The 26,672-nt window shown below is 41.3% G+C and overlaps 1 protein-coding gene across 2 annotated transcripts in view; it reads right to left on the bottom strand.

The window, feature by feature from the left end:
* LOC106609097 (ankyrin repeat and BTB/POZ domain-containing protein BTBD11-A) overlaps positions 1–26,672 on the bottom strand; it is a 223,711-nt gene that overhangs the window by 71,415 nt on the left and 125,624 nt on the right. For both annotated transcript variants that reach the window (XM_014207500.2, XM_014207503.2), the window contains 2 exons: positions 25,374–25,526; positions 5,426–5,588 (listed from right to left, as the gene is read on the bottom strand). In XM_014207500.2, coding sequence (XP_014062975.2) covers positions 5,426–5,588; positions 25,374–25,526 — 316 coding nt within the window. The remainder of the gene's footprint in view (positions 1–5,425; positions 5,589–25,373; positions 25,527–26,672) is intronic.

The following is a 26,672-nucleotide window of genomic DNA, read 5'->3' as shown; positions in this document are numbered from 1 at the left end:
ATTTTTTAACTAAATAAACTTGAATCATTTAGCAGACACTTTCATAGTATACAGAGCGACTGACAGGGGCAATTAGGATTTAGTGCCTTGCTAAAGGGCATATTGACAGATTTTTCAACTTGTCTGCTTGTCACGTCCTGACCAGTAAAAGAGGTTGTTTGTTTTTGTAGTTTGGTCAGGGCATGGCAGGGGGTGTTTGTTTTATGTGTTTCGGGGGTTTTGGTATATGTTCTATGTTAGTATATTTCTATGTCCGTGTCTAGTTTTTCTATTTCTATGTTTAGAGTTTTTGTTTGACCTTCAATTGGAGGCAGCTGTTTCTTGTTGCCTCTGATTGGAGGTCCTATTTAGTAGAGGGTTTTCAGCTTGTGTTTGTGGGTGGTTGTTTTCAGTCTAGTGTTTTGTACCTGACAGAACTGTTAAGCTGTCGTTCGTTTTTTTGTTTTGTCGTGTTCAATAAAAGTTAAAAATGAGCACTCAACCTGCTGTGCCTTGGTCTACTCCCTTCGACGGCCGGTATACCGCTCGGGGATTCACACCAGCGACCTTTCAGTTATTGGCCTAATGTGCTTAACCTCTAAGCTATTTTACAAGAAAGCAGCTATGCAAAACGTGCCCAGTTAGCTCTCAGTTTTCCATACACCCACTTGCAGTATGCTGAAAGTCTATAAACTGTCGAAGCAGCATAACATTCCCATGATTCCTCCAACTACAGTGTATGATACTCACATGCAGAGAGGTATTGTTAGTAGTAATCTTGTCCCCATAAAATTGAGCTCTGTCAATAGCTCGAAAATGGTTTATTGCTCATCCAGTGCAGCTTCGGGTGCTACCTTGGATACTCCATCTGATATGAATTCCTGTAGCAATGGCATTGGAATAATTCATTTGAATGCTAGAAGCCTGATACAAAAGTTGGACTTTATTGAAATTTTGGTCTCACAATCAAATGTTGACGTATTGGTTGTATCTGAATCGTGGCTGTGTGATTCTGTGCCTGATTCAGATGTTCAGTTGATTGGGTACAATATTTATAGAGCTGATAGAGTTGGTAGAGGTGGTGGTATCGCGATTTATGTAAAATGCTGCTTAAATGTTTCTGTGTCCATATCAACCTCTGTCCCAAAGCAATATGAATGTCTAGTTTTAAATTTGGTACTTGGTAATAATGCTCGTTTAACTCTAGGAGGGGTATATCGCCCCCCCTCAGCTCCTCCTTGTACTCTATGCAAATTATCTGATATACTGTCTAATTATGCAAACTCTGAATTACTGATTTTGGGAGATTTTAACCTGGATTGGCTTTCACCAGTATCCGATAAATTAAAAGTAATTTGTACTGAGCTAAATCTAACTCAGCTGATAACTAAACCAACCCGTCCCAAGTTTAAGAACCCAGTAAAATCTACTCTACTAGACATTATTCTAACAAACACCCCCCATAAATACACAGCCAGTGGGGTTTTTGCAAATGATATCAGTGACCACTGCCCTATTGCTTGTATTAGAGATACCAGGCTGAAACACTCTGATCCCTGTATAATCTCTAAGAGAAATTATAAACATTTCTCACAGCAAGCTTTTACCCTTGACTCTGACTCACTCTGAGTATTTATCCACTTGCTGCTTTCTGGACCCGGTTTTAACCCTTGCTTTTTTCTCTTCTATTGTTACCTCTATGTCTGATAAACATGCCCCGCTTAAGAATCACAGAGTAAGAAACCGAACCAGTTCTTGGTTCTCTCCTGAATTGTCAGGTCTTTTCCTGCAAAAGAATCGGGCCTGGGCCTTGGCGAGGAAAACAGGTACTCCAGCTGATTGGCTGTTTTTTAGGCAATTGAGAAATAAATGTACTGCAGCTGTCAAAAAGGCAAAATCAAATTACTTCCTTAATGCTATGACAGATTCTGCAGGAGATCCTGCAAAATTCTGGAAAACCGTTAATTCACTGAAACGGGGGAATTCTGCTGTTTCTCTTCCTAAGCAAATTACCTCAGATTCCTGTATCCTAAGTGAAAAAAATGATATTTGTGATGCTTTTAATAAGCATTTCATCTCTGCTGGTTTTTTATTTGAAAGGAAAAGTGGCCATTGTGGCACTGGCCAGTTAGTTGATTTTTCGTCTTGCTTTTCAACCGTTACTCTGAAAAATGGTAACCCTGTTTTTAGTTTCCAGAAAATAACCAAAGCAGAGGTTCTAGCTGCCCTGTGTGCCATTGATACTAAGAAATCCTTAGGCGCTGACAATTTAGACCCGTTCTTACTTAAGTGTGCTGCACCTATCATTGCTGGTTCAGTGACACACATTTTTAATCTAACATTAAGCACAGGAATTATCCCTAAGGTGTGGAAAGCAGCTTTTGTTCTGCCATTACATAAGGGAGGTGACGGTAGTGATTTGGATAACTATCGACCCATCTCTAGGCTCCCTTGTCTGGCAAAGATCCTAGAATCTATAGTCAACAAACAGACAATCAATCTGGTTTTAGATCTAAACACAGTACCACATCAGCCACTATGCTTGTTGTAAATGATATTGCAAATGCCTTAGATGATAGAAAGCACTGTGCTGCGTTGGTAGATTTGTCAAAAGCTTTTGACACTGTAGACCATGCTATCCTTTTGAGTAAGCTGTCATCTATAGGAGTGGGCACTGATGCCTGCCGATGGTTTTATGACTATCTTAAAGATAGAACTCAGGGTGTCATGGTCGACGGGGTCAAGTCTGACTCCTTACAGTTACTTAAAGGGGTGCCTCAGGGTTCAATAATTGGCCCACTATTGTTCTCACTTTATATAAACAACATTGGTGATGATGTCAAATATTGTAAATTCCATTTATATGCAGATGACACAGTGATGTACTCTATTGCTCCAACAGCAGACCAAGCTTTAATGCAGTTGGAGTCTGATTTTAGGATACTACAGGGGTCTCTTTTACAGCTTAAACTTGTTTTAAACGCTAAGAAAACAAATGTCATGTTTTTTTCTAGGTCTAAACTCTCAGTTAGAAACACTTTTGTAATCACTAGCTTGGATGGTACTCAAATCAAACAGGTCTCTGCATATAAATATTTAGGGGTATGGTTAGATAAGCTTTCTTTTAAAAAACATGTTACTGAATTGGGAAAAAAGCTCAAATTCAAGATAGGGTTCCTTTACAGAAACAGGGCTTGTCTGTCCTTTGTAAATAGAAAACAAATTGTGCAGGCTACTTTTATGTCCGTTTTAGATTATGGTGATATTATCTATATGCATGCATCACAAACACATTAAAACCACTACATGCTATTTACCATTGTGCACTCAGGTTTATCACGGGTGATAGTTACAAAACTCATCACTGTATCCTATATCAACATGTGGGTTGGGCCTCTATCTGTGAGGCGAGAGCAACATGCTCTCTTGTTTATTTATAAAGCGCTTCTTTTAACCTGTTATGGCTAGGGGGCAGTATTTTCACGGCTGGATAAAAAAACGTACCCGATTTAATCTGATTATTACTCCTGCCCAGAAACTAGAATATGCATATAATTATTAGCTTTGGATAGAAAACACTCCAACGTTTCTAAAACTGTTTGAATGGTGTCTGACTATAACAGAACTCATTTGGCAGGCCAAAACCTGAGAAGATTCTGTACAGGAAGTACCCTGTCTGACCATTTCTTGGCCTTTTGTCATCTCTATCCATTACAAAGGATCTCTGCTGTTACGTGACACTTCCTACGGCTTCCATGGGCGCTCAGAGCCTGGGAAAAAGCTGAATGACGTAATTCAAAGCCCTGGCTGAAACACACGAGCGCTTTATCAGAGGACAAAGGGCTTAGGCGCGTGCACTGGCCGCCCCCGTCTTTCTGTTTTTCCCTCTATTTACCGAAAAGCAGATTCCCGGTCAGAATATTATCGCTTTTTTACGAGATAAATTGCATAAAAATTGATTTTAAACAGCAGTTGACATGCTTCGAAGTACAGTAATGGAATATTTAGAATTTTTTTGTCACGAAATGCGCCATGCGCGCGACCCTGATTTACCATTTCGGATAGTGTCTAGAAAGCACGAGCAAAACGCCGCTATTTGGATATAACGATGGATTATTTGGGACCAAACCAACATTTGTTATTGAAGTAGAAGTCCTGGGAGTGCATTCTGACGAAGAACAGGAAAGGTATTAACATTTTTCTTATAGTAAATCTGATTTTGGTGAAGGCTAAACTTGCCGGGTGTCTAAATAGCTAGCCCGTGATGGCTGGGCTATGTACTTAGAATATTGCAAAATGTGCTTTCACCAAAAAGCTATTTTAAAATCGGACATATCGAGTGCATAGAGGAGTTCTGTATCTATAATTCTTAAAATAATTGTTATGCTTTTTGTGAACGTTTATCGTGAGTAATTTAGTAAATTGTTAGTAAATTCCCCGGAAGTTTGCTAGTTCTGAACGTCACATGCTAATGTAAAAAGCTGGTTTTTGATATAAATATGAACTTGATTGAACAAAACATGCATGTATTGTATAACATAATGTCCTAGGTGTGTCATCTGATGAAGATCAAAGGTTAGTGCTGCATTTAGCTGTCTTCTGGGTTTTTGTGACATTATATGCTAGCTTGAAAAATCGGTGTCTGATTATTTCTGGCTGGGTACTCTGCTGACATAATCTAATGTTTTGCTTTCGCTGTAAAGCCTTTTTGAAATCGGACAGTGTGGTTAGATTAACGAGAGTCTTGTCTTTAAAATGCTGTAAAATAGTCATATGTTTGAAAAATGGAAGTTTTCGGATTTTAGAGGAATTTGTATTTCGCGCCACGCCCATCATTGGATATTGGAGCAGGTGTTCCGCTAGCGGAACGTCTAGATGTAAGAGGTTAAAACTACCTCCATATATATCATCATTAATTTCCACTAGATATACCAATTTTAAAACCAGATCACAGATGTGGATTACATTAGAGACTCCTGCAGTCTCCACAGAGTTGGGTAGGACTGCCTTTAGTTCCTTTGCGCCTTATTTATGGAACAAACTGCAGATCCAACTTAAGTTTGACACTCTGGTGTCCCTTGCCCATTTTAAAATGTTATGGAGGATCAATATGATGTTGTCTGTGATTGTTTCTGTTGAATTGTGTCTTTGTTTTGTATGTTTGAAATGTTCTTGTCTGTATGCCTAAAACTGTACATGTCAACATGTTTACACAGGGCACAGCCGTAAAAGAGATCCAGGTCTCAGTCTGTTTTCCCTGTTAAAATAAAGATTTCAAAAAAAAAAATGATAGACCATTTTGAATCTCTGAGTCTGTACTTCTATAAAAAAGATTATCATTTGACTTAAGCTCACAGAGAAATCTGGTCACATGTGTAAAGGTTTTTACTGTACGTACTGTAAGTGCATGTCGAGCTTGTGTGTCTAATATGTGTATCTCTCGGACCTGCTCACTCATGCTGTTGATACCATCAGGCCCCAGTAGGTTGGCCGCCTGTTTCACGAGGTCTGTCCGGCCACAGTTGAGCATGCGGAAACCCAGGTCCTGCAGAAACTTAGCCTCTGTGGACGCCGCATCCAGCTTCCGGGTACAGATGCAATCGTCTGCCCTGAGGGAGGGATAAGGATGATTAATACTCATGATTCCTTCAACAAATTGAAGGAATAATGTAAGTACACATCCATAAAGCATGTTGAATGCTACCATAAATATCAAATTGCAAACTTCTACATCAAGAGGGTATCTGCCACAAATGATGATGGATTCTAAAGATCTCATGTGGTGATCTGGTATATAATGCTACACTTGCTTTGTGCATTTCCCAAGGCAGTTTTAACACGTCAGTAATAGTTATTCATGTTTTTTTATATCCACTCAAGCTGTGCTTTTAAAGGCTATGCTTAACATTAAAACAACCCAAACAATAATGATTAGTGCATATACAGTACCAGTCAAAAGTTAAAACACCTACTCATTCAAGGGTTTTTCTTTTTTTTTTACTATTTTCAACATTGTAGAATAATAGTGAAGACATCAAAACTATGAAATAACACATATGGAATCATGTAGTAACCAAGAAAGTGTTAAAATAAAAATGTCACAGTTGAAGTCGGAAGTTTACATACACCTTAGCCAAATACATTTAAACTCAGTTTCACAATTCAAGACATACAATCCTAGTAAAAGTTGCCTTAGGTCAGTTAGGATCACCACTTTATTTTAAGAATGGGAAATGTCAGAATAGAGAATTATTTTTTCCAGCTTTCATTTCTTTCATCACATTCCCAGTGGGTTAGAAGTATACATACTCAATTAGTATTTGTAAGCATTGCCTTTAAAATGTTTCTTCGGTCAAACGTGTCGGGAAGCCTTCCACAACATATTGGATGAATTTTGGCCCATTCCTCCTGACAGAGCTGGTGTAATTGACTCAGGTTTGTAGACCTCCTTGCTCGCACATGCTTTTTCAGTTCTGCCCACAAATGTTCTATAGGATTGAGGTCAGGGCTTTGTGATGGCCACTCCAATACCTTGACTTTGTTGTCCTTAATTAACCTCTCTGGGATATGTGGGACACTAGCGTCCCACCTCGACAACAGGCAGTGAAATTGCAGGGCGCCAAATTCAAAACAACAGAAATCTCATAATTAAAATTCCTCAAACATACAAGTATTATACACCATTTTAAAGATAAACTTCTTGTTAATCCAGTGTCTGATTTCAAAAAGGCTTTACGCCGAGAGCATACCATATGATTATGTTAGGTCAGCGACCTAGTCACAAAAAATCATACAGCCATTTTCCAGCCAAAGAGAGGAGTCACAAAAAGCAGAAAGAGATAAAATTAATCACTAACCTTTTGATGATCTTCAGATGGCACTCATAGGACTTCATGTTACACAATACATGTATGTTTTGTGTCCATATGGGAGATTTTTGGTTCCAACCGCTGTGTCTTTGTGAGAAGCAGAGTAGGTGAACAAATGATTTCAGCATGTGTGGATCCCACAGTTAAGCATGGAGAAGTTGTGATGGTGCTTTGCTGGTGACCCTGTCTATGATTTATTTAAAATTCAAGGCACACTTAACCAGCATGGCTACCACAGCATTCTGCAGCAATACGCCATCCCATCTGGTTTGCGCTTAATGGGACTATCATTTTGTTTTTCAACAGGACAATGACCCAACACACTTCCAGGATGTGTAAGGGCTATTTGACCAAGAAGGACAGTGATAGAGTGCATCGCCAGATGACCTGACCTCCAATCATCCGACTTCGACCCAATTGAGATGGACTGCCGAGTGAAGGAAAAGCAGCCAACAAGTGCTCAGCATAGGTGGGAACTCATTCAAGACCGTTGGAAAAGCATTCCAGGTGAAGCTGGTTGAGAGAATGCCAAGAGTGTGCAAAGCTGTCATCAAGGCAAAGTGGAGCTACTTTGAAGAATCTAAAATATTTTGATTTAACACTTTTTTAAACTTTTGACTGGTACTGTATGTATACATCTGAAATGTAATTTAAAAAATATACACTACTGTTCAAAAGTTTGGGGTCACTTAGAAATGTCTTTGTTTTTGAAAGAAAAGCTAATTATTTGTCCATTTTAAAATAACATCAAATTGATCAGAAATACAGTGTAGACATTGTTAATGTTGTAAATGACTATTGTAGCTGGAAACAGCCCAAAAAAAAAAAAATGGAATATATACACATAGGCATACAGAGGCCCATTATCAACAACCATCACTCCTGTGTTCCAATGGCATGTTAGCTAATCCAAGTTTAATTTTAAAAAGGCTATTTGAGCATTAGAAAACCGTTTTGCAATTATGTTAGCACAGCTGAAAACTGTTGTTCTGATTAAAGAGGCAATAAAACTGGCCTTCTTTAGACTAGTTGAGTATCTGGAGCATCAGCATTTGTTGGTTCGATTACAGGCTCACAATGGCCAGAAACAAATACTTTCTCCTGAAACTCGTCAGTCTATTCTTGTTCTGAGAAATGAAGGCTATTCCATGCGAGAAATTGCCAAGAAACTGAAGATCTCGTACAACACTGTGTACTACTCACTTCACAGAACAGCGCAAACTGGCTCTAACCAGAATAGAAAGATGAGTAGGAGGCCACAGTGCACAACTGAGCAAGAGGACAAGTACGGTAGAGTGTCTAGTTTGAGAAACAAACGCCTCACAAGTTCTCAACTGGCAGCTTCATTAAATAGTACCAGTCTCAACGGCAACAGTGAAGAGGCGACTCTGGGATGCTGACCTTCTAGGCAGAGTTCCTCTGTCCAGTGTCTGTTCTTTTTCCCCCCCATCTTAATCTTTTATTTTTATTGGCCAGTCTGAGATATGTCTCCTTCTTTGCAACTCTGCCTAGAAGGCCAGCATCCCAGAGTCGCCTCTTCACTGTTGACGTTGAGACTGGTGTTTTGCGGGAAAATTTAATGAAGCTGCCAGTTGAGGACTTGTGAGATTTTTTTCTGATCAATTTGATGTTATTTTAACTTCTCTTGGGTATGTGGGACGTGACCGTCCCACCTGCGGGACACACTCCCAACAGCCAGTGAAATAGCAGGGCGGCAAATTCAAAACGACCAAAATCTCATAATTCAAATTTCTCAAACATACACTTCTCCTTAATCCAACCACATTGTCCGATTTCAAAAAGGCTTTACAGAGAAAGCAAAACATTAGATTATGTTAGGACACCACCTAAACAAGAAAAGCCACACAACCATTTTCCTAGCATGGAGAGGCATCACAAAAACCAGAAATACAGCTAAAATTAAGTACTAACCTTTGACGATCTTCATCAGATGACACTCAGGACATCATGTTACACAATACATGTATGTTTTGTTCGATCAAGTTCATATTTATATCCAAAAACAGCATTTTACATTGGTGCGTGATGTTCAGAAAATGTTTGCCTCCCACAATTTCCTGTGAATGTGCACATTAATTTACAGAAATACTCATCATAAACATTGACAAAATACAGAACAATTATTTAAAGAATTATAGACATACTACTTCTTAAAACCTCTCTAGGGTATGTGGGACGAAATCGTCCCACCTACTCAACAGCCAGTGGAATCCCGTGGCGCGATATTCAAATACCTTAGAAATGCTATTACTTCAATTTCTCAAACATATGACTATTTTACACCATTTTAAAGACAAGACTCTCGTTAATCTAACCACACTGTCCGATTTCAAAAAGGCTTTACAACGAAAGCAAAAAAACATTAGATTATGTCAGCAGAGTATCCAGCCAGAAATAATCAGACACCCATTTTTCAAGCTAGCATATGTCACATAAACCCAAACCACAGCTAAATGCAGCACTAACCTTTGATGAGCTTCATCAGATGACACTCCTAGGACATCATGTTATACAATACATGCATGTTTTGTTCAATCAAGTTCATATTTATATCAAAAAACAGCTTTTTACATTAGCATGTGACGTTCAGAACTAGCATATCCACCGCATACTTCCGGTGAATTTACTAAATTACGATAAATGTTCACAAAAAAACATAATTATTTTAAGTATTATAGATACAGAACTCCTTTATGCAATCGCTATGTCCGATTTTAAAATAGCTTTTCGGCAAAAGCACATATTCTGAGTAGATAGCCCGGCCATCACGGGCTAGCTATTTTGAACCCCACCAAGTTTGGCCCTCACCAAACTCAGATTTACTATAATAAAAATTGGATTACCTTTGCTGTTCTTCGTCAGAATTCACTCCCAGGACTTCTACTTCAATAACAAATGTTGGTTTGGTTCAAAATAATCCATAGTTATGGTCAAATATCCTCTGTTTTGTTCATGCGTTCAAGACACTATCCGAAGGGTGCCCGACGCGTTTCGTGACAATTTCTAAATATTCCATTACCATACTTCGAAGCATGTCAACCGCTGTTTAAAATCAATTTTTATGCGATTTTTCTCGTAAAAAAGCGATAATATTCCGACCGGGAAACCCTGTTTTCGTTCAAAGACGAAAAAAAAAAATATGGTGTCGCCTCGTGCACGCGCCCCCAGTCTCATTGTTCTCTGATCAACCACTATCCAAATGCGCTACTGTTTTTCAGCCAGGGCCTGCAATGGCATCATTCAACGTTTTGCCGCCTTCTGAGAGCCTATGGGAGCCGTAGGAAGGATCACGTTACAGCACAGATCCTCAGTTTTCAGTAAAGAGAGTGTAGAAGCCCAAGAAATGATCAGAGAGGGCACTTCCTGTAAGGAATCGTCTCAGGTTTTTGCCTGCCATATGAGTTATGTTATACTCAGACACCATTAAAACAGTTTTAGAAACTTTAGGGTGTTTTCTATCCAAATCAAACAATTATGCATATTCTAGTTACTGGGCAGGAGTAGTAACCAGATTAGATCGGGTACGTTTTTTATCCGGCCGTGCAAATACTGCCCCCTATCCCCAACAGGTTAATGCAACCGCTGTGTCAGATTTCAAAATAACTTTACGGAGAAAGCACATTGTACTCAGAATATTGTACTCAGAATATTGAAGAGTTCAGCCATCAAAGCAAGCTATACAGTTACCCGCCAAGTTCTGGCATCAACAAAACTCTAAATTAGTGTTATAAATCTTTCCTTACCTTTGCTGATCCTCAGCAGAATGCATTCGCAGGACTCCCACTTCCACAAGAAATATGAATTTGTTCGATAAAGTCCATAATTTCTGTCCAAATACCTCCATTTTGTTGGCGCGTCCAGAACACTATTCCAAAGGCACGATGCGGGAGCGCAACTCAATAGACGAAAAGCTCAAAAGTTCCATTACCGTTTGTAGGAACATGTCAAATGATGTTTACGATCAATCCTTAGGGTGTTAACATAAATAATCTATAATATTCCAACCGGACAATAGCGTATTCATTACAGAATGAAAACAAAAAAATGCTAGCCATGCGTGATTGCGCATGAAGTAACTACATGACCTCACAGTCCACTGCTTGAACCGGCTGTTATTTCCTCAAAATTCACCATAGAAGCCTCAAACAACTTTCTAAAGACTGTTGACATCTAGTGAAAGCCTTAGGAAGTGCACAATGACCCTTAAGTCACTGTAGTTTGGAAAGGGAATAAATTCTTTTTAAACTACAGCCTCAGATTTTCAACTTCCTGGTTGGCTTTTTCTCAGGTTTTTGCCTGCCATATGAGTTCTGTTATACACAGACATCATTCAAACAGTTTTAGAAACGTCAGAGTGTTTTCTATCCAAATCTACTACTAATATGCATATTCTAGTTACTGGGCCCGAGTAGTAGGCAGTTTAGTTTGGGTACGTTTTTCATCCGGCCGTGAAAATACTGCCCCCTACCCAAGAGAGGTTAATGGACAAAATAATAGCTTTTCTTTCAAAAACAAGAATTTCTAAGTGACCCCAAACTTTTGAACGGTTTGATTATATACTGCTGGCCTGCATGTGCACCATAAAAATATGAAATGGAATATTGACCAGGCTTGACGTAGAGTCGGGTGAATGCTGAGCCACATTGATCAACACAAACAGAGTTACACATGGGATAAACAAACGTACAGTCAATAACACAATAGAAAAGTCTATATACAGTGTATGCAAATGTAGTAAGATTAGGGAGGTGAAGCAATAAATAGGCCATAGTGGCGAAATAATTACAATTTAGCAATTAAAAACGCAGGAGTGATAGATGTGCAAGTAGAGATACTAGGGTGCAAAGGAGCAAAAAATGTATAACAATATGGGGATGAGGCAGTTAGGTGGGCTATTTTCAGATGGGCTGTGTACAGGTGCAATGATCGGTAAACTGCTCTGACAACTAATGCTTAAAGTTAGTGAGGGAGACATAAGACTAAAACTTCGGTGATTTTTTGCAATTCATTCCAGTCATTGGCAGCAGAGAACTGGAAGGAAAGGTGGCCAAATGAGGAGTTGGCTTTGGGGATGACAAGTGAAATATACCTGCTGGAACGCGTGCTACGGGTGGGTGCTGCTATGGTGACCGGAGATAAGGCGGGGCTTTACCTAGCAAAGACTTATCGATGACCTGGAGCCAATGGGTTTGGCGACGAATATGAAGCAAGGGCCAGCCAATGAGAGCATACAGGTCGCAGTGGTGGGTATTATATGGGGCTTTGGTGACAAAACGGATGGCACTGTGGTAGACTACATCCAACTTGCTGAATAACGTGTTGAAGGCTATTTTGTAAATGACATCGCCGAAGTCAAGGATGGGTAGGATAGTCAGTTTTACGAGGGTATGTTTGGCAGCATGAGTGAAGGATGTTTTGTTGCAAAATTGGAAGCCGATTGTAGATTTAATTTTGGATTGCAGATGCGTAATTAATGTGAGCCTGGAAGGAGAGTTTACAGTCTAACCAGACACCTAGGTATTTGTAGTTGTTCACATATTCTAAGTCAGAACTGTCCAGAGAAGGGATGCTAAATAGGCGGGCGGGTAGCGATCGGATGAAGAGCATGCATCTTGTTTTACTTGCATTTAAGATCAGTTGGAGACCACGGAAGGAGTGTTGTATGGCATTGAAGCTCGTCTGGAAGTTTGTAATTAAACCTCTTTGGGATAGGCGTGCCTCAAGCAACCCACCGACAACATCCAGTGAAATTGCTGTGCGCCAAATTCAAATGACAGAAATCGTAATATTAAACTTAGGAAAATACAAGTGTCATACATCATTTAAAATCTTAACTTCTTGTTAATCCAGCCGCGTTGTCAGATTTCAAAAAGGCTTTACGGCAAAAGCACACCATGCGATTATCTGAGGACAGCGCCCCGCATAAAAAAGCATTAAAAACATTTTCCAACCAAGCAGATGCATCGCGAAAGTCCGAAATAGCGATAAAATAAATCCCTCACCTTTGAACATCTTCATCTGGTTGCATTCACAGGGGTCCCTGTTACATAACAAATGGTCCTTTTGTTCGATTAAGTCCTTTATATCCCAAAAAAGTAACAGGTGCGCTTATTTGGTGCGCTTCATTCAATAATCTACCAGTTTCCCCTCGTTCAAAATGCATACAAAATGAATCCCAAACGTTACCAATAAACTTAGTCCAAACATGCCAAACAACGTTCCTAATCAATCCTCAGGTACCCTAATATGTAAATAAACGATAACATTTAAGTCGGAAAATAGTATATTCAATACCGGAGAAATAACCAAGTGCGCACCCTCATCGGAGCGCACCAAACATTTTCCAACCAAGCAGATGCATTACGAAAGTCAGAAATAGCGATAAAATAAATTGCTTACCTTTGAAGATCTTCATCTTTTTGCAATCCTAAATGTACCAGTTACACAATGAATTGATGTTTTGTTCGATAAAGTCCTTCTTTATATCCCCAAAATGTCCATTTGATTCAGAAAGACACCTGTTCTAACTCGCCCAACATGCCTACAATGAATGTAAAACGTAACCTGTAAACTTGGTCCAAACATTTTAAACAACATTTCTAATCCAACCTCAGGTACCCTAATATGTAAATAGTCGATCAAATTTAAGACGGAATAAACGGTTTTCAAATTCTGAGAAAAACAACGAGGAGCGCGCAGTCATAGACACGCACCAAAATACTAGAGTCCTTCTGAGTGACACTTAGAAAGAATACGAAAACTTCTTCATTTAAAAAAAAAACATCGAACAATTTCAAAAGATTGTTGACATCTAGTGGAAGCCATAGGAACTGCAATCTGGGTCCTAATAATTAAGCTTTCCCATAGAAAGGCATTGGAAAGTCAAATGACCTAAAAAAAGAATGTCCTAGATGGATTGTCCTCAGGGTTTTGCCTGGAAAATCAGTTGTTATACTCAGACATTTTAACAGTTTTGGAAACTTTAGTGTTTTCTATCCAATACTACCATGCATATGCATATCCTAGCTTCTGGGCCTGAGTAACAGGCAGTTTACTTTGGGCACTTCAGTCATCCAAACTTCCAAATACTGCCCCCTATCCCTAAAAAGTTTAACACATTATCCAAAGAAAGGCCAGAAGTATACAGAATGGTGTCGTCTGCATACAGTCATGGCCAAAAGTTGAGAATGACACAAATATACATTTTCACAAAGTCTGCTGCCTCAGTTTCTATGATGGAAATTTGCATATACTCTAGAATGTTATGAAGAGTGATCAGATGACTTGCAAATAATTGCAAAGGTCCTCTTTGCCATGCAAATGAACTGAATCCCCCAAAAACATTTCCACTGCATTTCAGCCCTGCCACAAAAGGACCAGCTGACATGTCAGTAATTCTCTCGTTAACACAGGTGTTGACGAGGACAAGGCTGGAGATCACTCTGTCATGCTGATTGAGTTCAAATAACAGACAGGAACCTTCAAAAGGAGGGTGGTGCTTGGAATCATTGTTCTTCCTCTGTCAACCATGGTTACCTGGAAGGAAACACGTGCCGTCATCATTGCTTTGCACAAAAAGGTCTTCATAGGCAAGGATATTGCTGCCAGTAAGATTGCACCTAAATCAACCATTTATCGGATCATCAAGACCTTCAAGGAGAGCCATTCAATTGTTTTGAAGAAGGCTTCAGGGCGCCCACGAAAGTCCAGCAAGTGCCAGGACCATCTCCTAAAGTTGATTAAGCTGAGGGATCGGAGCACCACCAGTACAGAGCTTGCTCAGGAGTGGCAGCAGGCAGGTGTGAGTGCATCTGCACGCACAGTGAGGCAAAGACTTTGAGGATAGCCTGGTGTCAAGAAGGGCAGCAAAAAATCCACTTTTCTCCAGGAAAAACATCAGGGACAGACTGATATTCTGTAAAAGGTACAGGGATTGGACTGCTGAGGACGGGGGTAAAGTCATTTTCTCTGATGAATCCCCTTTCCGATTGTTTGGGGCATCCGGAAAAAAGCATATCCGGAGAAGACAATGTGAGCGCTACCATTCAGGAACAGTTTAGTGATGAACAATGCCTTTTCCAGCATGATGGAGCACCTTGCCATAAGGCAAAAGTGATAACTTAGTGGCTCGGGGAACAAAACATCAATATTTTGGGTCCATGGCCAGGAAACTCCCAGATGAAAGAAATAAAAGATGAAATCAATCATGCTCTACTATTATTCTGACCTTTCACATTCCTAAAATAAAGTGGGGATCCTAACTGACCCGAAGACAGGGAATTTGTACTAGGATTAAATGTCAGGAATTGTGAAAAACTGAGTTTAAATGTATTTGGCTAAGGTGTATGTAAACTTCCGAATTCAACTGTAGCTGGTGAACCAGGCTAGGCAGTCATTTGAGAAACCAAGCCTGTTGAGTCTGCCGATAAGAATGCGGTGATTGACAGAGTCGAAAGCCTTGGCCAGGTCGATGAAGACGGCTGCACAGACTGTCTTTTATTGATAGCGGTTATAATATAATTTAGGACCTTGAGCGTGGCCGAGGTGCACCCATGACCAGCTCGGAAACCAGATTGCATAGCAGAGAAGGTACGGTGGGATTCGAAATGGTTGGTGATTTGTTCGTTAACTTGGCTTTCGAAGACTTTAGAAAGGCAGGGTAGGATACATTTACGTCATTCAGCAGACGCTCTTATCCAGAGCGACTTACAAATTGGTGCATTCACCTTCTGATATCCAGTGGAACAACCACTTTACAATAGTACATCTATATCTTTTTTTTTGGGGGGGGGGGGTTAGAAAGATTACTATATCTTATCCCAGGTATTCCTTAAAGAGGTGGGGTTTCAGGTGTCTACGGAAGGTGGTGATTGACTCCGCTGTTCTGGCGTCGTGAGGGAGCTTGTTCCACCATTGGGGTGCCAGAGCAGCGAACAGTTTTGACTGGGCTGAGCGGGAACTGTGCTTCCGCAGAGGTAGGGGGGCCAGCAGGCCAGAGGTGGATGAACGCAGTGCCCTTGTTTGGGTGTAGGGCCTGATCAGAGCCTGAAGGTACGGCGGTGCCGTTCCCCTCACAGCTCCGTAGGCAAGCACCATGGTCTTGTAGCAGATAGATATAGGTCTGTAACAGTTTGGGTCTAGAGTTCCTCCCCCGTTGAAAAGGGGAACTCAGACCATACGAAAGAGGTTGAACAGGCCAGTAATAAGGATTGCAACAATTGAGGTGGATAATTTTAGATAGAGAGGTTCCAGATTGTCTAACCCAGCTGATTTGTAGGGGTCAGATATTGCAGCTTTTAAAGAACATCAGCTATCTGGATTTGGGTGAACAAGAAATGGGGAGAATTGGGCAAATTGCTGTGCGGGGTGCAGAGCTGTTGACCGGGGTAGGGGTAGCCAGGTGGAAAGCATGGCCAGCCATAGAAAAATGCTTATTGAAATTCTCGATTATTGTAGATTAATTGGTGGTGACAGTGTTACCAAGCCTCAGTGCAGTGGGCAGCTGGGAGGAGGTGCTCTTATTCTCCATGGACTTTACAGTGTCCCAGAATTTTTTGGAGTTTGTGCTACAGGATGCAAATTTCTGTTTGAAAAAGCTAGCCTATGCTTTCCTAACTGCCTGTGTATATTGGTTCCCTTAAATGTTGCATATCATGGGGGCTATTCGATGCTAATGCAGTATACCACAGGATGTTTTTGTGCCGGTCAAGGGCAGTCAAGTCTGGAGTGAACCAAGGGCTATACAGTGAGGGAAAAAAGTATTTGATCCCCTGCTGATTTTGCGTGTTTGCCCACTGACAAAGAAATGATCAGTCTAGAATTTTAATGGTAGGTTTATTTGAACAGTGAGAGACAGAATAACAACAAATTCCAGAAAAAAGCATGTCAAAAATGTTATAAATTGATTTGCATTTTAATGAGGGAAATAAGTGTTTGACCCCTCTGCAAAACATGACTTAGTACTTGGTGGCAAAACCCTTGTTGGCAATCACAGAGGTCAGACATTTCTTGTAGTTGGCCACCAGGTTTACACAGATCTCAGGAGGGATTTTGTCCCACTCCTCTTTAGAAAAATTGGATTACCTTTGCTGTTCTTCGTCAGAATGCACTCCCAATACTTCTACTTCAACAACAAATGTTGTTTTGGTTCCAAATAATCTATAGTTATATCCAAATACCTCTGTTTTGTTCGTGCGTTCAGTTCACTATCTGAGGGTAACGCGCGAGCGCATTTCGTGACAAAATTTCAAAATATTCCATTACCGTACATAGAAGCATGTCAAACGCTGTTTAAAATACATTTATGCTATTTTTGTCGTAAAATAGCGATAATATTCCAACCGGGCAACGTTGTATTCATCCAAAGAGAGAAAGAAAAACATTGCGAGTTCTCGTGACCGCGCATCTCCAATCTCACTGTCCCCAAGCTGACCACTTACAAACTCTGCTCCTATACTTTGCCCAGAGACAGCAGATACCCCATTCCACTTTCTGGCGGCTTTAGAGAGCCAATGGAAGCCTTAGAAAGTGTCACGTTACAGCACAGATGCTGTAATTGCGATAGAGATGTAACAGAAGGACAACAAATTGTCAGACAGGGCACTTCCTGCATGGAATCTTCTCAGGTTTTGGCCTGCCATATGAATTCTGTTATACTCAGACACCATTCAAACAGTTTTAGAAACTTTACTGTTTTCTATCCAAATCTACTAATTATATGCATATTCTAGTTTCTGGGCCGGAGTACTAACCAGATTAAATCGGATACGTTTTTTATCCGGCCGTGAAAATACTGCCCCCTATCCCAAAGAAGTTAAAATCAGACATAGCAATTGCATAAAGGAGTTCTGCATCTATAATTCTTGAAATAATTGTTATGTATTTTGGCAATGTTTATCATGAGTAATATAGTAAATTCACTGGAAGTTTTCGGTGGGTATGCTAGTTCTGAACATCACATGCTAACGTAAAAAGCTGGTTTTTGATATAAATATGATCTTGATTGAACAAAACATGCATGTATTGGATAACATAATGTCCTAGGAGAGTCATCTGATGAAGATCAAAGTTAAGTGCTGCATTTAGCTGTGGTTTGGATTTATGTGACATATGCTTGCTTTGAAAATGGCTGTGTGATTATTTGTGTCTATGTACTCTCCTAACATAATCTAATGTTTTGCTGTCGCTGTAAGCCTTTTTGAAATCGGACAATGTGGTTAGATTAACGAGAGTCTTATCTTTAAAATGGTGTAAAATAGTTGATTGTTTGAGAAAATTGAATTGTAGTATTTTAGTTGGTTTTGTATTTCACACCGTGTGATGCCATTGGCTGTTGGCTAGGGGTTCCGCAGGCGGAACGGGGTTCCGCTAGCAGAACGTCTGTCCTCAACAGGTTAATGTGCTTCTTCTTGAGCCACTCCTTTGTTGCCTTGGCTGTGTGTATTGGGTCATTGTCATGCTGGAATACCCATACACGACCCATTTTCAATGCCCTGGCTGAGGGAAGGAGGTTCTCACCCAAGATTTGACGGTATACGGCCCAGTCCATCGTCCCTTTTGATGCGGTGAAGTTGTCCTGTCCCCTTATCAGAAAAACACCCCCAAAGCATAATGTTTCCACCTCCATATTTGACGGTGGGTATGGTGTTCTTGGGGTCATAGGCAACATTCCTCCTCCTCCAAACACGGCGAGTTGAGTTGATGCCAAAGAGCTCCATTTTGTCTCATCTGACCACAACACTTTCACCCATTTGTCCTCTGAATCATTCAGATGTTCATTGGCAAACTTCAGCGGGCATGTACATGTGCTTTCTTGAGCAGGGGGACCTTGCGGGCGCTGCAGGATTTTAGTCCTTCACGGCGTAGTGTGTTGCCAATTGTTTTCTTGGTGACTATGGTCCCAGCTGCCTTGAGATCATTGACAAGATCCTCCCGTGTAGTTCTGGGCTGATTCCTCACCGTTCTCATGATCATTGCAACTCCACGAGGTGAGATCTTGCATGGAGCCCCAGGCCGAGGGAGATTGACAGTTCTTTTGTGTTTCTTCCATTTGCGAATAATCGCACCAACTGTTGTCACCTTCTCACCAAGCTGCTTGGCGATGGTCTTGTAGCCCATTCCAGTCTTGTGTAGGTCTACAAGCTTGTCCCTGACATCCTTGGCAAGCTCTTTGGTCTTGGCCATGGTGGAGAGTTTGGAATCTGATTGATTGCTTTTGTGGACATTTTTCTTTTATACAGGTAACAAGCTGAGATTAGGAGCACTCCCTTTATTAAGAGTGTGCTCCTAATCTCAGCTCATTACCTGTATAAAAGACAACTGGGAGCCAGAAATCTTTCTGATTGAGAGGGGGTCAAATACTTATTTCCCTCATTAAAATGCAAATCAATTTATAACATTTTTGACGTGTTTATCTGGATTTTTTGTTCTTATTCTGTCTCTCACTGTTCAAATAAACCTACCATTCACATTATAGACTGATCATTTCTTTGTCAGTGGGCAAATGTACAAAATCAGCAGGGGATCAAATACTTTTTTCCCTCACTGTATATGTTCTTAGTTTTAAAAAAAAATGAATGGGGCATGCTTATTTAAGATGGTGAGGAAAGCACTTTTTAAAGAATAACCAGGCATCCTCTACTGACAGAATGAGTTCAATATCCTTCCAGGATACCCGGGCCAGGTCGATTAGAAAGGCTTGCTCGTTGAAGTGTTTTAGGGAGCGTTTGACAATGATAAGGGGTGGTCATTTTACCGCGGACTCATTGCGGATGCAGGCAATGAGGCAGTGATCGCAGAGATCCTGTTTGAAAACAGCAGAGGTGTATTTATAGGGCAGGTTGATCAGGATGATATCTTTGAGGGTGCCAGTGTTTACAGATTTAGGGTTGTACCAGGTAGGTTCCTTGATAATTTGTGTGAGATTAAGGGCATCTAGATTAGATTGTAGGACGGCCAGGGTGTTAAGTATATCCCAGGTTAGGTCACCTAACAGTACCAACTGAAGATAAATGGGGGGCAATTAATTCACATATGGTGTCTAGGGCACAGCTGGGGGCTGAGGGGGGGTCTATAACAATTGGCAACAGTGAGAGACTTATTTTTCTGGAAAGGTGGATTTTTTAAAGTATGATCTCAAACTGTTTGGGCACAGACCTGGATAGCATGACAGAACTCTGCAGGCTCTCTCTGCAATAGATTGCAACTCCACCCCGTTTGGCAGTTCTATCTTAGCGGAAAAACTTGTAGTTGGGGATTGAAATTTCAGATTGTTTTTGTGGCCTTCCTAAGCTAGGATTCAGACACGGCTAGGACATCAGTGTTGGCGGAGTGTGCTAAAGCAGTGAATAAAACAAACTAAGGGAGGAGGCTTCTGATAACATGCATGAAACCAAGGCTTTTACGGTTACAGAAGTCAACAAATGATAACGCCTGGGGAATAGGAGTGGAACTGGGGGCTACAGGGTCTGGGTTAACCTCTACATCACCAGAGGAGGAGTAGGATAAGGTTACGGCTAAGGGCTATAAGAACTGGTCATCTAGTGCGTTGGGGACAGAGAATAAAAGGAGCAGATTTCTGGGCGTGTTAGAATAGATTCAGGGCATAATGTACAGACAATGGTATGGTAGGATGCGAGTACAGTGGAGGTAAACCTAGGCATTGAGTGACGACGTTTGGTTTCAACTCTGGAGGCACCTGTTAAGCCATGTGAGGTCTCCCCATGTGTGTAGGGTGGGGTAAAATAGTTATCTAAGGCATTTTGAGTGGGATTCAGGGCTCTACAGTGAAATAAAACAAGAACTAACCAGGACAGCAATAGACAACGCATATTGACAGAGAGTCATAAAGCAATCACAGGTGTTGATCAGGAGAGCTAACACAACAATGGGTATATGGCGTTGAATAGGCAGAGCGGGTCAGTTAGGTACATACAGCACCTGAGTTGAGGCTGTGGCCGACAGGTAAACAAAATGAGGTACCGTGTTATTGAAACAGTCCAGGGGGCATCAGCTGTGTAGCCGAGTGATCATAGAGTCAAAAGAGCAGCAATAGGTGAGTCAGGGTGCCATTCGGTAGTCACTACTACGCTAGGCGAGCAGGGGACACAGCGTTCAGAAGAGTGAGCAGGCCGGGGCTAGTAGATGGTTCTTCATCAACAACGTAACAGAATAGCCTGTTGAGACCACATTGGGTGATCACGTCAGCAGTCCATTCGTGATGGATCGGCGGGGCTTCGTGTCGACAATAAAGGGTCCAGGCCAATTGGCAAAGGAGGTATTGTAGCCCAAAATTAGCTGGTATATGGGCCTAGCTCAAGACTAGCTCAAGGCTAGCTGGTGCTTACTTCGGGACAGAGGCGTTAGCTAACAGTAGCCTCTCGTTTTCAGCTAGCTAGCTGCAATGATCCGGTGTAATGATCCAGAGCGGCATGATTCCAGTGATGTGGTAGGGAGAAGCAGTCCGATATGCTCTGGGTTGATATCGTGCTGTGCAGACTGGCCGGTGATGCCCGAGCTAAGGCTGGCTGGTGACCGAGAAAAAGGTGAAGACTGCTAGCTGTGGCTAACAAAGACTAGTTAGCTGGCTAGCTCCTGATGGAAGTTCCAGTTATAAGGAATAAAAATTGCAGATCCGTACCACATTGGGTGAGCGGGTTGCAAGAAAGTATATTTAGTTTGTAGATAGAAAGTGAGATTAAGATATATATACGAAAACGACCGGCTATCTACACGTGATAAGACAAAGACAAACACACGTCCTACTGCTATGCCATCTTGGAAAACCTAGATAAACTCTTGGTAAATAGTGTGGTCTGCAGTTTATCATGAGATTACCTCAGGCGAACAAAACCCAGAGACTTCCTTAATATTAGATTTTGCATTATTGACTAATAGACACAGACCTCCACCCCCCGTCTTACAGGAGGCAGCTGTTCCGTCTTGCTGATGCACGGAAAGCCCTGCCAACTGTATATTATCCATGTCATCATTTAGCTATGACTCAGTGAAACATAGGATATTCGTTTTTAATGTCTCGTTGGTAGGATAGTCTTGAACAAAGCTCTTCCAGCGTATTCTCCAATGATTGCAAGTTGGCCAATAGGACTGATGGTAGAGGCGGGTTACCCACTCGCCGACTAATTCTCACAAGGCACCCGGTCCCGTCTTCATGTGAATTACAGAGATTTGGTTCTGGTCCAGTATCAGCAGTAAATACTTAGCGTCCGATTCGTTAAAGAAAAAAAATCTTCATCCAGTTCAAGGTGAGTAATCGCTGTTCTGATATCCAGAAGCTCTTTTAGGTCATAAGTGATGGTGGCAGAAAAATAAGTAAAATGGCACAATTGGTTAGGAGCCCGTTGATTGTCTGTCTGCGAGCGGTGATCAACGATATCTAGCTACATGACATTAGTTTCATCTTACATTTTATACAGCCTTATAAATTTGAGCCTTAACTAGGTCTTTCTTTGCAGCACTTGACCATTATGACTGGACAATAATCAAGATACAACTAGAGCCTGCAGGACTTGATCTGTGGAGTCTGGTTTCAAAAAAGCAGCACATCTCTTTAATACGGACCGACCTCTCCCCATTTCTACAACAATTGACTCTATGTTTTGACCATGACAGTTTGCAATCTAAGGAAACACCAAGCAATTGAATCTCCTCAACTTGTTCAACATCCACACCATTCATTACCAGATTCAGCTGAGGTCTAGTATTCAGGGAATGATTTGTACCAAATACAATGCTCTTAGTTTTAGACATGTTCAGGGCCAGTTTATTGCTGCCCACCCATTCCAAAACAGACCAACTCTTTGTTAAGGGTTTCAGTGACTTCATTAGCTGTGGTTACTGATGTGTATATGTTTGAATCATCAGCATTCATGGACACATATGCTTTGTTAATTGGTAAAAAAAAAAAACTTAACATGTTTGACATTAGAGAAGCTTCCAATAAAGAAAGTCTTCTGAGTTCTATTAGGTTGCCATATTGTGGATTTAGAGCTGAGATTGAAAAGCCATAACATGTTTTTCTCAACTGGTTATGGTCAATAATATCAAAGGCTGCACTGAAATCTAAAAGTACAGCTGCCACAATCTTCTTTATCGGTTTCTTTCAACCAATGATCAGTCATTTGGTCAGTGCTTTATATGTTGAGTGCCCTGAAAGTCTGTGGTTAATTTGTTTATAGATAAATACTGTAGCATTGTAATTGGTCAAACCCAATTTTTTTCCCAACAGTTTGCTAAGAGCTGGCACCAAGCTGATAGGTCTGCTGTTAGAACCAGTAAAGGCCACTTTGCCATTCTTGGGTAGTGGAATGACATTGGCTTCCCTCCAGGCCTGAGGACAAAGACTTTCCTCTAGCATCAGATTGAATATATGACCGATAGGATTGGCTATAAAGTCAGTTACCATCCTCAGTAGCTTTCCATCTAAGTTAACAATGCCAGGAGGTTTGTGATTATTGATCGATAACACTTTTTCCACCTCTCCCACACTAACTTTACAGCCCAACACCGTGCAGGACGTTTGGCATTTGCCAGAGAACACCAAGATTGGCAAATTCGCCACTGGCGCCCTGTGCTCTTCACAGATGAAAGCAGGTTCACACTGAGCATGTGACAGACGTGACAGAGTCTGGAGACGCCGTGGAGAACGTTCTGCTGCCTGCAACATCCTCCAGCATGACCGGTTTGGCGGTGGGTCAGTCATGGTGTGGGGTGGCATTTCTTAGGGGGGCCGCACAACCCTCCATGTGCTCGCCAGAGGTAGCCTGACTGCCATTAGGTACCGAGATGAGATCCTCAGACCCCTTGTGAGACCATATGCTGGTGCGGTTGGCCCTGGGTTCCTCCTAATGCAAGACAATGCTAGACCTCATGCGGCTGGAGTGTGTCAGCAGTTCCTGCAAGAGGAAGGCATTGATGCTATGGACTGGCCTGCCCGTTCCCCAGACCTGAATCCAATTGAGCACATCTGGGACATCATGTCTCACTCCATCCACCAACGTCACGTTGCACCACAGACTGTCCAGGAGTCGGCGGATGCGTTAGTCCAGGTCTGGGAGGAGATCCCTCCGCCACCTCATCAGGAGCATGCCCATGCATTGTAGGGAGGTCATACAGGCACGTGGAGGCCACACACACACTACTGAGCCTCATTTTGACTTGTTAAGGAAATTACATCAAAGTTGGATCAGCCTGTAGTGTTGTTTTCCACTTTAATTTTGAGTGTGACTCCAAATCCAGACCTCCATGGGTTGATAAATTGGATTTCCATTGATTATTTTTGTGTGATTGTTGCCAGCACATTTAACTATGTAAAAAAAAAGTATTTAATGAGATCATTTCATTCAGATCTAGGATGTGTTATTTTAGTGTTCCCTTTATTTTTGGAGCAGTGTATTTTGCCAGTAGCGCTGTGGAACAGCCAGATGCTCTTCTGCGAACTTCAGACGTGCAGCAATGTTTTTTTGGACAGCAGTGGCTTCTTCTGTGGTGTCCTCCCATGAACATCATTCTTGTTTAGTGTTTTACGTATCATTGACTCGTCAACAGAGATGTTAGCATGTTCCAGGGATTTCTGGAAGTCTTTAGCTGACACTAAGATTCTTCTTAACCTCATTGAGCATTCTGCACTGTGTAGTTGCAGTCATCTTTGCAGGACGGCCACTCATAGGGAGAGTAGCAACAGTGCTGAACTTTCTCCATTTATAAACAATTTGTCTTACTGTAGACTGATGAACATCAAGGCCTTTAGAGATACTTTTGTAACCCTTTCCAGCTTTATGCAAGTCAACAATTCTTAATCTTAGGTTTTCTGAGATCTCTTTTGTTTGAGGCATGGTTCATATCAGGCAATTCTTCTTGTGAATAGCAAACTCGCACAGATGCTGTAATTTCGATAGAGATGCAACAGAAGGACTACAAATTGTCAGACAGGCCACTTCCTGCATGGAATCTTCTCAGGTTTTTGCCTGCCATATGAGTTCTGTTATACTCACAGACACCATTCAAACAGTTTTAGAAACTTTAGGGTGTTTTCTATCCAAATCTACTAATAATATGCATATTCTCGTTTCTGGGCAAGAGTAGTAACCAGTGTAAAATCGGGTACGTTTTTTATCCGGCCGTGAAAATACTGCCCCCTAGCCCAGACAGGTTAACCTAGGGATTCACATACTTTTTCCAACCTACACTGAGTGTTCAAAATATGTATTCAATATAGACAAGAAAAAAAAATTGTGTGTTATTAGTTTCAGTAGACTGTGTTTGTCTGTTGTGACTTAGATGAAGGTCAAATCAAATTTTATGACCAATTTATACAGAAAACCAGAATTCCAAAGGGTTCACGTACTTTTTCTTGCCACTGTATGTCGGAATAAATGCACAATCCTGTGTTCAGTAATTGTGTGTGCCTGTCTGAGAGAGATTTTTATGTGTGTGTGTGTGTGTGTGTGTGTGTACACTTGTATGTTCATCCATGTCATGTCTTACTTTAGCTGCCGTGGCTCACAGTCCACCCCTGGCAGGAGCAACCTGGCAGCTTGTCTCACGTCGTCGCTGTCCACAGAGAAGCTGCGCCTGTGTTCTGTGTGTGCCACCGCCACCCGAATCCACTCCATCAGCGGGGGCAGTAAAAGGAAGGGCCTGAAAGGGGGACACACCATTAGCTCTCACTATGTAGTCTACCTTGGCAGACTGGTTGTCTCCCACATTAATAATGTTCCAGCATACACGTCTGCACAGATACAAACATCCGTTTGGTATAGTAGGAAACAGGTCAGAAATGGACACGTAGGAAATCCGCCCAGAGCCTTATCCGTTTGTGCCATGGGATAAACATCCCCACCAGACACAAAATTGGAAGCTAGCCAGATGGATATTTTCAATGAGTATCTATTTCGCAAGTGAGTAGTTTGTTTGCACCATGACAGCTAACATTCTACCACTGACTGGCTGTGGCTATAAATAGCCTAGCTATTTGCGTCCGCATCGGGTCCATGTCTGTCATTGGGTCCGCCTCTTATTTTTCAAAGAGCACAATTCCTGTCCACATTTTAAGCCCTGCCTACCCAAACTTGTAATTTGTTGGGAGAATTGTCTGTGTGAAGAGCACCCTCCCAGGAAGATTTTATATTCCTGCTTCGAAGACCTAGTGTTGTTGCCCTAGGTCTGGGATTTCCGAGACTACTCACTAGGCTGTTCATAACCAGTGTTACTCTTCAGCATGGACAACTGAGATTTACTTTGGCTTGTCCACCGCTGTGGACCCTGCATTGGCATTGCAAAACCATGCGGAAAAAAGTTACAATCTTGATTTTGAACCTGTTAAATCATGATGTATACTGTCTTGATCATAATGTATGCTCAGAGTATCATTTTCATTTGATCACAAATCAAATCAGTTACTCTATCAAGACCAGTTTCAAGGTTTACACAGACTCCAATTATTCAAGAATTGACTGAATATGCCATTTCCACAGACACATTAATCCAGAGATAAGTTGGTACAGAAATGGCTCCTCTATGCTGTTAAAGGTTACTTCAATCACAATCTGCTAAGGAACTTCCCCTGTTTGACATGTTCATATTTCACATTTCTGATCTCTCTCGAAAAGGATGCTGATGAAATCTTCCCATTCACCATTTGAGAGGAAAAGCTCAAATTATATAACGATCGCCAAAGGGACGATCATTTTAAGGTGGGAGATAAGCTTGCTTTTCATGTCATAGGTCCTCTCATTATGTTTGCGGTTGTATGTTAAAGAAAAAACATTTATTTCTAAACTGTTG

Source organism: Salmo salar, chromosome ssa07, assembly GCF_905237065.1.
Source record: "Salmo salar chromosome ssa07, Ssal_v3.1, whole genome shotgun sequence".
Classification (NCBI taxonomy): domain Eukaryota; kingdom Metazoa; phylum Chordata; class Actinopteri; order Salmoniformes; family Salmonidae; genus Salmo; species Salmo salar.
The sequence above is the reverse complement of the archived record's forward strand: the minus strand, read 5'-3'. Positions and strand labels throughout refer to the sequence as shown.